Source organism: Hippocampus comes, unplaced genomic scaffold (assembly GCF_001891065.2).
Source record: "Hippocampus comes isolate QL1 unplaced genomic scaffold, H_comes_QL1_v1.1 scaffold381, whole genome shotgun sequence".
NCBI lineage: Eukaryota > Metazoa > Chordata > Actinopteri > Syngnathiformes > Syngnathidae > Hippocampus > Hippocampus comes.
In genome coordinates this window covers 959,494-975,922 of record NW_017805016.1, presented here as the reverse complement: position 1 = coordinate 975,922, position 16,429 = coordinate 959,494, and the positions used below count along the sequence as shown (strand labels likewise).

The following is a 16,429-nucleotide window of genomic DNA, read 5'->3' as shown; positions in this document are numbered from 1 at the left end:
TGGAGCGACAGGTCCTGGTGGTTGGTGTCTTTCTCTTGGTTTCAGGGGTTGTTTATTGTTATCATACGCCAACTGACGGTATGGCGAAGACGTGTCGTCATCGTGACGCAACCCGGAAACGGGAAGCGTAAACAAATCTGAGACGCCATCTTTGTAAGGGCAGTTCAAAAGTAAAACTTTATTTAGCATCAAGGATAACAATCACACCTCTTTTGAAATTGGAAATACATTGATAATTAAGTAAACAGCTAAATATACCAAATTCAATAATGTAAGAATTATTCTCCCTGTTCTGGGGAGTACAACCACAAACTCATCCACCTATACAATTTGAGACCTCCAGGAGGCTGCTGGTGGAATAGCAGGCGGCTAAAATCAGGTCAGGAGATAAGAGTTTGTTTTTAAAAAAGTACTGTGCATGTTTATTAGAAAATGGCAACTAATTTATTCACTTTTGTTTTATTATTGTTAAGTTATTATTATGATTTTATTGTCACATTTATGTTCAATCCTTATTATGTATGACGCTTTGTTACAGCTGCAGTTGTTTTTTCCCCCTCCAAGTATAAATGCGTTGAAATCTGAAATTATACCCCCCAAAAAAGATTAAGGTCTTTTAAAGCATTAAAAAATATATTTTTTTACAAAATGTTGTTATTTCCCTGTACATTCTTTTTATAATTTTAGTAAACTACTTTTTTATTTTTTTACAATGCTTTTAAATGTCCTAAATTATTTTGATTGTAAATGCTTTCAAATGTTTTTTTAATGTGAATTTTGTGAAACATATTTAGTTACCTTGTTTATGAAGTGTGCTTTATAAATAAAGCTCCCTTGCCTTTTAAGTGTTCTGGAAATAAGGTTGAGTGGAGCACAGGGCCTAGTGATTATTGAGATTCAGAAAACTTTATACAACATAAATAAAAAATGAAAAGTTAAGTCGGGTCATAAATAAGTACTAAGGGTGTGGTAGTGGTGGAATCTATACATTGATATACACAATAGATATACGTTACTGCATTGATAAATCCTCATTACATGTATTGTTTTAATTACACTACAATAATACAGTACAGAATAAAATACCCTATTGTCATTTCTGCAGCATATAAAGCATGTCTGCCTTACAATTTTGAGGTTTAATGAGATTTCAATCACCATGGCACACCTTCAATAGTATTCCAGATCGGCTGTGGATTGCAGTGTAATCTGGGATTTGGTGACTCAGTGCTGAGTGGTGTGAAACGCCAGGGGACGACCCAGAAGCTACACCATATAGTCGAACCCGGTGCTTGTGTGTGAGTGTGTGTGTGAGGGGCGATTACATAAGAGTCTACCAATTTTCATCATGTTGAAGACAAGATTTTCCAAATCTGCAGGTTGGCCCCAATAGGTGATTTGTCATGAATGTCTGGTGTGTTCTTTATCATTCAGTTTCTGATACGATATTTTGACAATAAATAATGTACAGTATTACAGAACGTTGGGTTCCACCAAGAGAGGAACCACCCTGCTCTGTTTTGTTTTTATACTGTAGAAGAATGCTGATTTCTTTTCAGTCGAACAAATAGATTGTGAATAGAGAGTGAACTCCTCCAAAAGTGTGTTCTCACTCATCCAAAACCTCAACTGTGTGCGTGCGGCACGCCTAAGCTCATCTCATCCACTCTTTCTCCCATCAGGATTACCATTCTGTCCATTGTCAATCCTCAAACTCGCACACTGATAGCGGGAGTGAGGCAGTCGGGCCAAGGAGCTTCATGGAAGCCTGCGGGCCATCGTGCTACTAGCGAGTGGAGCTGTCAGGAACGCTGTGTTAGGATTGGCAGGTTGGTGAATGCGAAGTAAGAGGAGGCCAATGAATTATTATTCTATTTTACACTCTCATCCATTTGTCTTTTTAGAATACAACTTTCTAATACCAAAGGCTATCTCTCTCGCTCTCTCTGAGAGAGAGAGAGAAAGAGTGAGAGAGAGAGAGAGAGAGAGAGAGAGAGAGAGAGAGAGAGAGAGAGATATCCACACACATATACACATGAAAAGACTGAAAATTCTTCCCCTGAAACATCTTTTCCAGATGTTTCCTTGGTCAGCCATCTTCTCCTTGGAACCCAAAGTGCCAGGCCATCGCACCAGTGAAGAACTGGTCACCAACACACTGATGCTGGAGCTGGGCGCCATGGTGAAGCGCACTGAGCGCATCTGCTTGGAACGGGCCGCCCAGTGCCAGCGTCGACGCCGCAGCAGCAGTTGCAGTTCGTCTGCAGCGGCAGACTACAGTTGGTTGGCCAGCGCACCCAACCCACAACCTTACCAGTTGGCGCCCAATGACCTGCTAGAGTTGCAGGACCTCTGTGCCAAGGTGCCACCCTCACAGTGCGGTCCCGTCATTGTCAGGTGAGAGATAGAGGTCAACGGTATTCGCTAGTTGCTGGTGATTGGGACAGAGCCCTGTTGTGAAAAGAAAAAAATAAATAATGTGAGTACTTTACGCTTCCTGAAAAATGTTTGAAATTCCCTTTCTAACTCATTTATGTTTATGTTTACGGAATGATTATTTTATGACTGATTAATCTGTCCATTACGTTGGTCAATGGAAAATGTAATTCAGAGATGGCTTTATGTGTCACGTAATGTATTTTTGATGTAGATTAAAAAAGTCACTGCACATCAGATTAATCGGTTATTGGAATTCTACTCTGCTAAATAGCCTAAAACAATAATATCGGTCGGACCCTTATTGAAATGTTTCAGCTCCTCACCCATCTTATCAGTACAGCACTAACTTTAGTCTTTCTATGCAGATAATAAAGAATATATGACCATGAGTACTGTTATATTGTGAGTCGACAATTTATCGTTTGTGTTTAATGTGTTGTTGATTAAAGGGTTAAAGCACCGGAACACTGGTGCTAATTAGTATTAGCATTAAGCTAACAGACGAAAAGGCTGAACCATTTCCTTGTTTCAGGTTCAGGAGGCTGGTGTCCAAGATGGAGCCGGAAGTCTACGAGGTTCCGCGTTTGTTTCGCTCGGCGCTGCACGACTGCCTGGAAGAAATCACAGGAGGAGAAGGAGTGCAACACAATATGCTGATGAAGCAGCAGCGCAGCAAGAGCCTCTCCTTCGTCACATTCCGCAGCAAGTTCCGAACGGGCTACTTCTCAATGGGGAGCGGCCCGAGGGGTTCCAGGGCCGACCTGCAGCAACAGGTGGATTGGACAGATGAGGAGCGGGAGGAGGAAGATGACGGAGAGGAAAGGGAGGAAGAGGCCATCAGGGCTCGCGCCAGGAAAGGGAGGAGTAGGAGCATGCCGGACATCGCACCTTTGGAACAAAGTGCGGAAGGATGAGGATGATGAAGTTGATGAAGATGATAAAGGTGGAAGGGTGCTGTAGGATGGAGAAGAAAGGATCAAACATAAAGTAGGCAGGGTAGGGTCAAAGTATTGTAAACACATGAGGGTACGTTGGACTCTCGACATTTGTGAAGAAATAGATTTTCAAAGATTTAAGTAAACTTTTCCAGATGATTTTGGGGCTGACTGAATCTGCCCTCATTTCTTCTCTAACACATCGGGTTTTCATAATGATATAATAAGAATAATATATGTAATTCAGTAAAGTATTTAGTCATATTTATTAATTTAAATGACAACACATGGTGAAATCTGTATTGTGCAAGCTTTCACATGTCCAATAAAAATGAAAATGTCTCAAAACCTGATATAAAAGAAAAAAAGCAAAGACTTAAAAAATAAAAATCAGCATCAAAAATAGATTTAGAGACACACAAAGCCATTTCTGATTCAAAGGTAATTTTGCAATTTCTTTTTCAAATTGACCACCCATGGCGCTAATCAGTAGCCAAGAAGTATAGCTCTTGAATTTCAAAAAGGTTGGTGACCCTTGGTTTCGTCAGTTAAAAAGCTGTTTGTTTTGTTACATTTAAGTGAATAAATGGTACCGAAGATATATGGAGAAATAAAGAATAAAATACATATGTATATACAGTATACTGATATAAAATACAAAATATCCAAGATAAATTATAATAGATGAATAAAACACTTGCCTTAGTTCAATTTAAAATAACCTAACTGCAATCTATATATATAGTAAAATGGATGACATATACCGGTACACAATGCGACACTGTGTATACAATAACATTTTAGAACAAATGTAAAATATGTACAAGGACTCATATTACATATTTATAACATTCAGTATCTAAGACAATTTTAATAGCTACAATTATAAATACATGGCTGATTTAAAAAAAACAAAAAACACTTCATTAGGTACACAGTACTGTTACAACAAATGCAATAATACCAAAACAAATTATGTTGTATGAGAATGTACCAATGTTGTGGTTTTAAATAGAAACCCGAGATGACATTTTGCTGTGTACTATGAGTAACCTTGCCTGCAATTCAGTGTAATCACTTCTGTGTGAATAAATCAGCTTTTTGTTACCAAATGAATAAAACCGTTTCATATTTGTCCGGTGAATTTTATGACCAATGAAATGATACACAAGTGTGGTAATTTATCAAAGCTCACTAATCCTCTTAGCCCAAAAGAAAATCCCATCAGTGCCAGCACCTTATTATTGTTTTATTAATATGCATTTTCTCACCAATACACCATTCATAACTATCTGCACTTTGTACACAAAAGGCAAGGCAGTCAGATAAAAAGAAAATATACAGGGGGGGAAATAAAGTGACAGAATGTTGTTTCTTCTTAAAAACTGGTCATTCAAATTAAATCCTGTACACTGTGAGGATTCAAAAGGGTGTGTGCGCGTGTGCAAAAGGACGTCCAGTCACTTCTGGGTCAAAAACAAAACCCTTCACAAGCGCTGATGTCCAACAGGGAAACCATTTTGAAAGAAGTTTTATTTTAAATCTATTTGTTAAGTAAGCTGTCTTGAGCACTTTGGACCAGCTCTGGCTTCAGTTGGCAAAGTTCTTCTGGGACCGCAGATGTGCTCGCTTACATTTGGCAAAAAAAAAAAAAAAAAGTTCACTTCAATACTACAAGGTTGTAGCTGTAATTCATGATCCTAGAAGCATGCTTGCAGTTTGCCTTTGAACTATCACTTAAGGACAAAAAACAAAAACAAAATTAAAAGACAGTTTGCAGAATCAAACCATTAAATTATAGCCATAAACAATGGATCATTGGTCAAAGTAGAATTCAGGATAACTTTCAATTCACTCGCTGCAAAAAAAATGGGGCTATAAGATAACTTCTTCCGTGCTGTCATGTGGAAAAAGCTATCTACAATCCTCCATACAATTAAAAGTCTGCATTCCTTCCGTGGGATTTCCAAGCCTCAGTTTGAAGGTCCGTTTTTCACAAAATGTCTGCCTTTTTCCCGCTGCGTTTCCTGTTCTTTCTTCCTCAGGCGAAGAAGACTACAAAGATGATGAAGAAGACCACCAGGACAAGAAAGATCTTGATCATCAGCCAACGGTTGGACGACACCGACTGGAAGTACTTGAGGATCTCTGAGTGCGCCGCCTCCACGTTCAGCTGCGTGTCCTCCACGTTTGAGTCGATCCTGAGAAAAAGGTCCATTATTTTCAATAAATGTTCTGAATGTTGCAGTTACTAAGGAAAAAAGAAATAGGTGGCTAGGGACGCAAATTGGGCAGCTCGTGGAAAGAAATATTTAATGTGTATCTAATGTCGGGCTTTTTAAGTCTGCTTGCCTCACAAAAAAAAGTTTCTGGGTTTGATTCTCAATGCAATTGTTTTCTTCAGTTAGACAAGTTTATTCTTTGTGGTGGAAAAATTAATTTTCCAAAATATTTTCCCTAATGTACTGAGAAAAATAATCTAGTTAACTGGGGGTGGGGACCCAATGTGAGTATGCAGTGGAAAAATGACAAATATTTAATGAGTCTTAATCATTTTTGAAGCAACATGGTGCAAAAGGGGTTTATCGGGTCTTCCTCAAAAGTTGAGGTCATCTTCAAATCGATTCTTAAACCCTCTGTGGGTGGAAAAACAGAACTTTCCTGGATCATTTCTCTCAAAAGGTCATGTGCCCATGTGAGGTTCATTGAAGGCTGGTGTACCCCTGCCACTCATCGAAAGCCATCTGAAAGTTGTGTGGGTGTCTTTGACTAACCTCTCAATGGTCTCCTCCTGCTCTTTGACCATGTGTGCCAGCTGCTGGAATATGGAGCCCAGTTCAACGATGGTGCTCTCGATGTTCTGCATGGTGTCTGCACGGCTCTGAATGTACGAGTCCTAAGCAAACAACGTGGTTGTTACACGAGCCCTTAGGCACTGTGATGTTAAATTCAGTCGACAGCACGTCGCAAAATGACTGCCTCGTGAGATAAAAACAGGTGCAGTTTTCTGCTTATTTCATATTCCACAAACACAATATCACATTACAGTATTTCAACAAGTATGGTCACATGTAATCAATTTTAGTTGTGTTTTGTCTTTTTTTTTAAGATGTCCTTGATAGGACCTCGTGCACAGGAAAAGGCAAGCCGAAAGTTTGTCAAACTGGAATTTGCCTGCATTGCCTTAACAGTGATCATTGTGCGTAACTGTCCAAAGTGAGTTAAATGACTTAATATTGTTAAGGTAAAGTGCTCATGTGCAGATTCGTAGGCCTAACTGTGACGTCACATCAGTTTGTGCCAGTGTGAAATAGTCGTATATGCTAGATCATGCAAAGTTGCTTCATATGTGTCAGATAATTTAACTACAAAGCCCTCTTGGTGTGACAATAACCAACCTGCTCATCGATGAGCTGGAGCTGGAGGGGGTTGGATTGAGAGTCCATGTCGATGGCCACATCGCCTAGACTCCGGGACTCGTCCTGCATCAGGACCGAACTCTCTGCGGGGAGGAGAGCGCAAAAAAAGACAAGACACGGGTTCAAAGCGCTCACATTCGCGCACACGCAGAGGCAGGCAAGCAAAGTAGAATGCAGGGGCGGGCTTGTTATGATATAAACGCTGAGAAAGGCAAGCGGTCCAGGGAAATACCTTTTACATTTGAGGTTGTAAAGCCCTGGTAGTCATTGCGCGGCTCGCGAGCTGCATGCGGCTCCTGGGCCCCTTTTTTGCGGCTCCCTAAAATATGTTTTCATTTTTGCATTACTAGAGGACCAAATACAGGGAGAGTCATTCATAGCTGGCTTTTACCTCAAGCACTAAAACTCAAATGCGTTGCAGGTCCCTGTGGCATTTCAAGGACTTTGCAGCCCGAAATAGCACTGCAGATATGTTTAGATTTAAAATCTAGTCACACAGTCAGTCTTAGAAATGACTCATATCTGCCCCTTTGAAAGAGGCTATTGAAAAATGGTGTACCGGTACATTACAATAATGGTCCAGACTGCTACATCACCTACAGTGGTTGATGACTGTATTAGACCAGTAGCCAATGCCAAGTTTATAAGCATCCACAATTACCCAAAATATGTTGTTTCTGTAATTGTTTATGGAGCAGAATGTCGAAGCTCTTTAACCAAATTATATTTTAACAATAAATGATTAGTTTTCGTATTTCCCTCCCCAAAAAAGAAGGAAAAAAATGGCACATATCTGTGTCTTGGTTGGAACGGCTACTTACCGTGATTTACGAAGACCCCCAAAAATTGTTTTAGTGGTTGAAAAAATTGATTCTTTAAAAAATGGTAAACTGTCATGAGCCCCTTAAACCCTCAAGATATTGGATGCTTTGGTGCAAAATACTGGTTAATCACCTTGTAGTGCCTACAAAATAAATCATTTACTTTTAGAGTGAATTCAACTACAGGGTCTTCTAACGGAGACTATTTCCAGAAAGCATATCACTTGAGAAATGAAGGCCACAAGCATTTCACTAGCAGGGCCAAAGAAAGTTCGCTCTTAGACAGCACAAAAATTTCTAGGAATAGAATAGAAACCGATGGATGCGTTTTCACTTTTGGAAAACTGATCAAGAGCAAGCATGATTTATTCTTTCAAATTGGCTTGATGAGTGCAATGCATGTAACAGCAGCAGATCTTTGGGAAGACTTGCACAATAAAGAGGGACAATCATTTTAATGCTCTCAAGTAGCACAACTGGATCAGGATATAAGCAGTCAGTCGTGGTTTTTGATATGGAAGGTGATGCAACGGGTCAAAGAAAAAAAAATTCTATTGGCATCATGGTATGTATATCACTAGGCTTTATATGGGGCATTCTCCCCCCTTGTGGAGACTTTGTAAAGTCTCTTCAAGGACTTTTGCCAATAAACTAAGCGAGACGTTATTGATGTCAAGGAAGTCTGATGTCTGCGTTGTTTGAAAATCTAATTTCGGGATGCCACTGAGGTTAGCTGATGACAGTCGCGAACCTTTTATTTTTCTATGAAAAAATGTTCTACCTACCCTACATGTCCATTCTAAAAATCTAATGATGCTCTTGAGCATTCCAATTTGGCCACCCCTGACATAGAATGAGCAGGAGCATATGATCTTTGGGTGAGTATTAGTGTGGGAGGGAGAAAAAAAAACCAGGAGCAAACTCACTGAAATTATTGGCCATGAGTGGGGAGGATGAGGAAGGAGGTTGGGAGAACTGCTCTCTCCTGCTGCGCTGCTGCTTCAGATTCTGCACGCAAACCACGAGGAATGTGATAAATATGCCTCACATTGCTTGTGATGCCTCGTGCGACCGGAGCACAAGCCTCAACTTACCTCTGTTCTAACTTCTAGGACTGACTTGAAGTCATTGGACATTGAGGCCAGTTTGGACTGGTGAGGAGAAAAACAAAAATATGTTAAATAGAGAAAACACTGGGTGCGATAAAAAGGACAAGTGCGTGCATAGAAGTAAAACTAAGAGTGTGCAGCATGCATTTGATAAATTCAATGAGGGGGGGGAGAGCGGATTTCAATTATAAAGAAAACAAATATTATAAATTATAAATATATGGATTGTTTCTATGGGGCATTTTTATTAAAATACCCCATAAATTTTATTTATTAAATAAAATACCCCATGGAAACATTTTATTTTATTCACTGATGTATTTTTTTAAGATTTCATTATTAGATTTCCCTTTATTTATTTTTACAATTTATGTCATTCAATTGTGTTCCCATTTAAACAAAATGGAAAGCGCTTGTTTTGCGTTTTGATTCCCACACTGTAATAAATGTAACGATTAATAGTAAGTATTAGTGTGTGCGTTTTGTGTGATTGTATTAGCATGTATGTTCCATATATATGTGTGTGTGTTACCTGTAGGGACACCACAATGGTGTTGGAATGGGTTTGGATGTGTTTGCCGCCCGGTGCTCCACGTGACCTGATCAAGTCCTGCAGCTGTGCTATCTGTTTGTTTAGGCTGTTAATGTCCTACAAAATGCAAACAAAATTTGTGAAATAACACCTCATTACAAATGAAATACACACACACACACACACACACACACACACACACACACACACACTACAAGCATAGATCACTAACTTGTTTAATGATATACGTGAGCTCCTCAATCTCCACTGCCTTGTCATCAAATAGCGATTTTCTTTTGGCCACTGCAAACCAAAAACAATATGAAATATCGGTAAATACATAATAATTATAATAAATAATAGATAGGAATGCAATGAAGGTAGCTTACAAATTGTTAGCTTTTCCAACTTGGCAAATGTATTGCTCAGGTCTTTTCCAATTCTCCTGCAAGGGGAAAATAAATTAATAAAATAAAAAAATAAAATAAAATAAAAAAATCAATCAATCAATCGTGACTTGATATCGCCACGAAGGACATTTCTGGGCACACAAAAAAAATTGATATGTCACATCAATAAAGTCATGTTTTCCAAAACATAAGTGAAAAATAAATTTTAATTTTGGATACAACTTTACTAATATTATGAATATAAAGCCAACCAAACCACTTTTTTCTCAATAGACTACTTTCAAAATTGCGACCATCATCTCAAAATTATACCTCTTTCTCTCAAATATATTACTTTATTTTTACCCAATTACAGCTGTAAACAATAAAACAAAATTAACTATATAACATGCACGACATTTTCCTCAATACCATTTTACTAGTATATTTACGACTGTGCTCACGACAGTGTTTTTTATTTTTTAAATAAATAGGCACACTTTGTCGGGCCAGCCAAAGTTCTCTGAGACTGGCCCAACCCTAGGCCAGGATACATTCTTACAAATGAATTAAATTAAATCAACATGTTCCTGCTTTTGTGATATCAAATATTCAATATTTTGAGTTTTATCCACTTAAACTGATCAATCCTCATTGATCATTTTATTGCTCTGTGCACACTTTTTGCACCTTAGGTTAAATCGTTCCATAAGGAATGACAAACAAGATATAACACCCAGAAAAAGTTCACATATTAATCTGGGAATGTCATTAAATATTTGTAAAAATAAATAAATAAAAATGTTGGATGATGGAAAAAAAGTCAGCACGGAAAAAAAAAGTCAGCACAGGAAAAAAAACATCATAATGATGGCGTTTATAGCCCAACGTAATTTTTGTTTTCTTTCCAGTGTATCTGAAATACTCCCCCACATGATGTCACCAACTACCCCCTTAAAAAACAGGAAAGGCGCATTTTGAACCAGCCAAAAGTGATCAACTTACTTAGCCATGACTGTAAAGTCACTGCGCTGCCTGAGAGCGTTGAGAGCTGGTTTCATGGGCTGCACTCCATTCTATCAAAAACACAAAGCGAGACAACAGTGAAAAGAACATACAGTATGTTCATCACAGATGGACTGAAACAATTAGCTCCAAGTAGAAAGGCCGCATATGTCCAAACCAAACAAACTCAACTTAATGCTAACACACATAAGGACCGTTCTTATTTATTTAAAGGAGGGAGAAAAAGTTACATGATTTTTTGTTGATGTTTACCGGAGAGCGGTAACTGAATAACAGCATTCCCATTCATTTCAATTTGGAAAAATTATTTAAGATACAGTTCTAATTAGGGCTAGGTGAGTACCGATATCAGTTATGGGTATCAGACTGATTGATACCTGGCATTGTTTCAAGGTATCGATACTCATGTCGGGCGCCCTCTTGTGGCCGTTAAATGATCAGGAAATAATGGCACATATCTGACAGGTGCCTATTAAGATGTAAAACCACATAATTTGATTGGGACTTTTTCTGGTCACTGGGTTATTTCTTTCATTTTATTTTAGTTATTTAATTATTTATTCACCCAACATATAAAACATATCATATAAAACATTTTGTGTAGAACACACAAACGTTTTATATGAACACATGGAACAACAGACAATAAAAATTCGTTATTATTTCATACAATTTTGAAGGAAAATGCTATAATGGGAAATATAAGTTTTTTTTGGGGGGGGTGTAAATTTTATACATCAAAAGTACTAGTGCTATCAATACTTGGTATCGCTGACTACTGAAGAGTTGAGTACTCATACTGTTGTAAGTCAAATCGTATCAAACATCGCTAGTTTCGATATTAATGTGTAATTTTTTTTCATCTTTTGAGTGTGGCTTCAACACTTCTTGTAAACTCAAGTTTAACAAGGCGGAAAGGGACTTTCACAAGGAACCAAAACCAGAAGTTACAGTGAATAAACACTGCGGCTGTACAGTCCAAAATACATTAAAAATCGTTTGGTGAACCAACCTGTCTGCCTTGGAGAGATTTACAGGCCGACTGGAACTCGATAGTCCGATCGCGGCACGTCATCCTGTCGCCGGTAAAACGCTCAACACCGGCCCGCTTCGAGGTAGGTGGCTTAATAGCCCCCTTAGAGCAGCAACGTCCTCGTCGTTGGACTGGTCTACGGACACAAACAAATAAAGAATAACCGGTTATATGCTGGTGGTGGTCGGGGGCAGGAGCGTCGAAATTCTCAAGATAAAATAAAACAAAACAAAAAAACAACACAACGATGTGCTCCAAAGACGTTCCATTGGTGATGAGACGTGTCCATGCGTCACGGACCGACTAAAAACTAAAAACCGATTACGAATGCTTAGCTTTGGCCTTTAGCTCGCAGCTATCTTGATGAGTTGATCAACACCAAAAATACAAAATAAATACGAATCAGCGATATACATAATGCTTAAATTACTCCGAAGTGATAATTCATCTGTACGAATCTCTCTACTCGAAGGCCGTCGTGAGCGTCACAGCTGATCGCAGTTTAGCCGGCTGTGACTAACGTTAGCATCAGAATGCTAACAGGTCGTTTCGTATACAGTAGTCCATTTAGCTTAAGCTCGTACTAATTCGACTAAATATGTCCCATTAGGATTAAATAACACGTGTGAAATTGTAAACATGAATCAAATGTGACTCACTTGGTGAACGCTACACCATTTCCTCTCGAAGTTACTGAGAAAGGGGAAAAGTAACAAGTGGACAAACCTCGGTTAAAGTGTCGATCCGGAGCATTTCCGGTTTTGACGTCACTGCCACGTTGACTTAATATGACGTCAAAATCCCTCGTAGTGATAAGTTTTTGCCACCAGAGTCCGCCACATTCATATTTACCTTTTGTGGCGTTGGAACGATAATTGGCAAAAAAGTTTGTGACCTGGCACGCAGTTGACTCAACGTCCATTTTCCTGTTATATATTCTGAATGTATATATTTACATTTAAACGAAGAGACTTTTACACTCACGCGTCTGTGGAAAAAGTCAATACCTGTAGATTATCATGAATAATTGTGGAGAGATGTGTCCAAAAAAAATAAAATTATATTATCGAGAAATAAATAATCTATTTTTTAAAAAATGATGTTAAAAATTAAAGTGATTTTTTTTATACACTTTACAGAGGAATTTCAGCATGTTGGAACTTTTTGACAAATAATCCAAATGATCAGACTGATATTTAAAATTTGAATTTGCAGCCAAACGAGAAGCATTTACATCTGCTATGGATAGAAGAGAAATAAGTAGACTGATTCAAAATTGTGATTGGCTGCTGTCTTTTACCTCCAAGTACTGTACGTGCACATATAATCATATGTATATAATGAAAGATAACAAGCAGTAGGCTCTCCGATGTCTTCTACTGGTACCTGCATCCTCTGTTTAACTTGAACATGCATGCCCGCCTAGACCACAAATATGCCCTCACCTGTTTTAGCTCCAAGACCCCCTCGTGAGCCAGTCAGCCACGCTTCCCTTCACCTGTATACCTTTCTGTACCTTTTGCAGCAAAAGATCCAAAACATATTGTTCCCAATTGCCTTCAGATCCTTAAAAAGGTCTTATCATGTACTTTGAGGCTCCCTTCATGTTCTCATGACCATTGTAAGAAAGGTGCCAAGAGTTGTCATCTCACCAAACCTTTAACTGATGGTGTTGTAATCCATTTGTCCTTCCTGACAACATTTGACTGCGTTTAAGTCTTTCCTGTGGCAGTTTTGAGATTGAAAGGTAAGAAATTGATTCCTCGAACAGGTAAGTGTTATACAGTACACAGGACTAGTTTAGATCAGACAACATCATAATTGGTTGATTGCACAAGGTTGTAGGTCACATGTTCACCAGACAGTTTATGGGAGCTTTAATTGCGGGTGAGTTGTCGGGTATCAAATACTTAAGTTTATATGCATTTTATAAAATAGATATTCTGACTATTACCATAACCATTATACATATCTAAAAAAATTGAAACTGATCATTTCTCATACTGTTGTATCTTGGGTATCAAGGGACCTCTTTTCTCACTTGTGTATTCTGCCACATGGCTCCCTCATCCGCTTTGGTGTTGGTGCATCTCTTGGCCCTCGTTGCTTTCCTGCCTGTATTTTTCCACCTTGCTCTTGTATTTTGCTAAAATACTCCAGCCATGATTTTCCTCCCCTGGTTTGTAGTAGCAGCTGTGTTGAAGCAGGTACCTAGCGTTATCTGGCCTACAAGTACGTGTTGTTTGATGCTATCAGTGCTCCTGTGAATGTGTGCGTGTGTGTGTGTGTGTGTGTGTGTGTGTGTGTGTGTGTGTGTGTGCGCGTGTGCGCGTGTGCGTGTATGTGAGTGTGAGAAAGAGCTACAAAGAGAGAGAAATGAAGTTTGTGATGTAATGATAACAGTGAGCAGAAGCTGCACATGTGTACGTAGCGCTGGTTGAGCAAACAGGAAACGTCGAATGTGAGCACAAAGGACATTTTTTTTTTTTTTTTGTAATTGACAGAACAAACTAACAGCATTATCTCCATCACAAACATGGGCCTCATCTGTCACGGTCCGGTGAAGGACATCGACCTTGAGTTCTCGCGGTCGGGCAGCAAGGATGGGAAATGGGATTTTACCCTTTTCACAGAATAAAAAAAAAATCTACTGGGACTCTTTTGCTTCACCATGTTTTTTATACATATATGGCAGACAAAAAAAAACCTAAACTAAACTGTCAAGACATTCGAACCTCTATCCATCCATTTTCTATACCACCTCTCTTCACATGTTCTCACATGTTTGGGAGATTCTGTTATGGTCCGCTGAAAGTATGGTTGAACTTTTTTTTTCTCCCTACAGTATGTTAGGGGCAAACAAAAGACTTCTCATCACTCATCACCAAGGAAAAAACACCATACTTACAGAGAAGCATGGTGGTGGCAGCATCAATTTTTTTCTTTATTCGGAACTGGTTATTATGAACAATTCAAAACAGCAGTTAGTGTTGCTAGCACAAAACCTTCAGGCTTCTGCTACAAACTAAATAATGTCAGGAAAATCCTACAAAAAAGCTGACAATTACTTGGGGTTAATAAAATCAACTTTTAATTACACTTTAAATGGTGGCAGGTGTGTGCTGACTCCCATTGGACATGAGGTTGAATGTGATTTGTTAATTCTAAACACAGCCACATCCCAGTTTTAAAAGGGTGTGCGCACTTGTGCAACTACCTTATTTCTGTTTGTTTTTGTTGTTGTTTGTATTTTTGTGCACTTCTTCTCCCAAAGAAAGATTTTTAAAAATTCAATGAAATGGGATAGGTTATTACCAAAACCTGACATTTGAACAAGGGTGTGTAGACTTTTTGTATCCACTGCATATACTTGCTTAGTAAAGGATGGGAAACACTGCAGTAAACCACCATCCAAGACTGTTCATGTGGCCTCAGAAAATTCAGCATCAGATCAAATACTTATTTCCCTCAGTCTATGTGATGATTATATCATTTCATTGGTTTTAAAACAGTGCAAGGCTGGGTTAAAAAAAGGGAGATATGGAGACTTCTTTTTTCTCTCCCATGATGGATGACTCACTCTGTCCCTTTCACTCTCTGTCTCCATCATCCAGCAGCTATATATAGTACAGTACTGGAATGATGCCCTTCCATGCAGACAGACAGATAGGTTGGCAGCTACGCTACTCTCCTCTCTCTAACGTCACTTGTCTACTTGGTCATTAATAATAATAGGCAAGGGAAAATGAACAAAGTACAAAAGCGTCATATAAAGCGTCAATAAAGTTGAACTATTTTGCTTCTGTCCATATTGGCAGTAACAGTATTCAGCTTGTCCTCGAGCAGCTTCTGACTCAGCAGAACAGATAAGGTGCAGAGAGGGAACAATATTGCGTCTCAAAACACACACACACACACACACACACACTCACACACACGCACACGATTCCCTGTCACCAACTCACAGGGTGACGATGTCATGAAAATAATCCTGTTTGCCTTTCATCACCGTAAAACGAGACAAACACCAGAGCTTTGTATGAAAAATAAGACGTTTCCTTTAATAACATCTGTAACATGATGGTTGTATCACTTCCAATACATTGGATGCAGTATACTGTATATGAGGACACGGAGTTGATGATTTCGACTAATATGACATAAATCTGTCTTGTTTTTCTACAAGGACATTATTAAAGGGCACAAATGGTATAGCAGCAAAAAAGAGTTGTTCAGGCTACAGTAGTACAATGTATCTGCAGCGGCAATCACAACACATGGCTAAAGCAGTGGTTCTCAAACTTGGGTGTCCGGCCCCACGAGGGTCTGTGAGCTGTCACTTGAGTGTCCGAAAAATAATTTGCAATAAATAATTAAATCTCATATCATTCAACAAAATGCATAACATACAGGCGCGCCGGTAAAGGGAAACATAAAAAAGTGATTTCTTCTTCATACCTTAGCTTTGGGCCAATTAAAAAATAAATAAATAAAACTTGACATCCCTGAATGAATAAAGACATTTTTTTAAAGAACAAAAGGTGTCCTTCTTTTTTTTCTGGAAAAAGACCTTTTTTTTTCAAGGTTATAGCCCTATTTTTGTTTTTTAGAACAAAGGCATATTTTCCAGAATAAAACTAGTAGTAGTTTTTTTAACTTCCTTTGAAAAAGTATGACTTCCTTTATTAAATGCTGACTTTAATATCTAAGTATTTTAACTTTCTTT

General features: G+C 38.6%; 2 protein-coding genes across 5 annotated transcripts; one reads left to right on the top strand and one right to left on the bottom strand.

Annotated features, from left to right (window-relative positions):
* The first annotated feature begins 3 nt into the window (after positions 1–3).
* LOC109511955 (protein RD3) lies at positions 4–3,545 on the top strand. 2 transcript variants are annotated; one of them, XM_019863362.1, is made up of 4 exons: positions 4–153; positions 1,683–1,844; positions 2,078–2,397; positions 2,972–3,545. In XM_019863362.1, the coding sequence occupies exons 3-4, from the start codon at positions 2,078–2,080 to the stop codon at positions 3,351–3,353; spliced, it is 702 nt and encodes a 233-aa protein (XP_019718921.1). In that variant the 5' UTR covers positions 4–153; positions 1,683–1,844; the 3' UTR covers positions 3,354–3,545. The 2 variants fall into 2 exon arrangements, with proteins under 2 accessions (XP_019718921.1, XP_019718920.1); XM_019863361.1 differs by lacking the exon at positions 4–153 and having other exon boundaries at positions 742–1,844.
* An 834-nt stretch (positions 3,546–4,379) lies between these two features.
* stx5a (syntaxin 5A) lies at positions 4,380–12,513 on the bottom strand. 3 transcript variants are annotated; one of them, XM_019863390.1, is made up of 12 exons: positions 12,430–12,513; positions 11,683–11,839; positions 10,650–10,720; positions 9,645–9,700; positions 9,488–9,558; positions 9,256–9,372; positions 8,709–8,765; positions 8,541–8,622; positions 7,026–7,112; positions 6,773–6,876; positions 6,149–6,270; positions 4,380–5,575 (listed from the first exon to the last, which is right to left on the bottom strand). In XM_019863390.1, the coding sequence occupies exons 2-12, from the start codon at positions 11,743–11,745 to the stop codon at positions 5,416–5,418; spliced, it is 990 nt and encodes a 329-aa protein (XP_019718949.1). In that variant the 5' UTR covers positions 11,746–11,839; positions 12,430–12,513; the 3' UTR covers positions 4,380–5,415. The 3 variants fall into 3 exon arrangements, with proteins under 3 accessions (XP_019718949.1, XP_019718948.1, XP_019718950.1); XM_019863389.1 differs by having other exon boundaries at positions 12,363–12,448; XM_019863391.1 differs by lacking the exon at positions 7,026–7,112 and having other exon boundaries at positions 12,363–12,448.
* Positions 12,514–16,429: the final 3,916 nt, after the last annotated feature.

Excerpts from the sequence above, each read along its gene's own strand:
- LOC109511955 (XM_019863362.1), top strand. The coding sequence starts at position 2,078 with ATGTTTCCTTGGTCAGCCATCTTCTCCTTGGAACCCAAAGTGCCAGGC. Across the intron at positions 2,398-2,971 it reads TGCGGTCCCGTCATTGTCAG|GTTCAGGAGGCTGGTGTCCA; the intron begins GTGAGAGATAGA and ends TCCTTGTTTCAG.
- stx5a (XM_019863390.1), bottom strand. The coding sequence starts at position 11,745 with ATGACGTGCCGCGATCGGACTATCGAGTTCCAGTCGGCCTGTAAATCT. Across the intron at positions 9,373-9,487 it reads TCACGTATATCATTAAACAA|GACATTAACAGCCTAAACAA; the intron begins GTTAGTGATCTA and ends TGCATTTTGTAG. Across the intron at positions 6,271-6,772 it reads TCCAGCTCATCGATGAGCAG|GACTCGTACATTCAGAGCCG; the intron begins GTTGGTTATTGT and ends TTGTTTGCTTAG.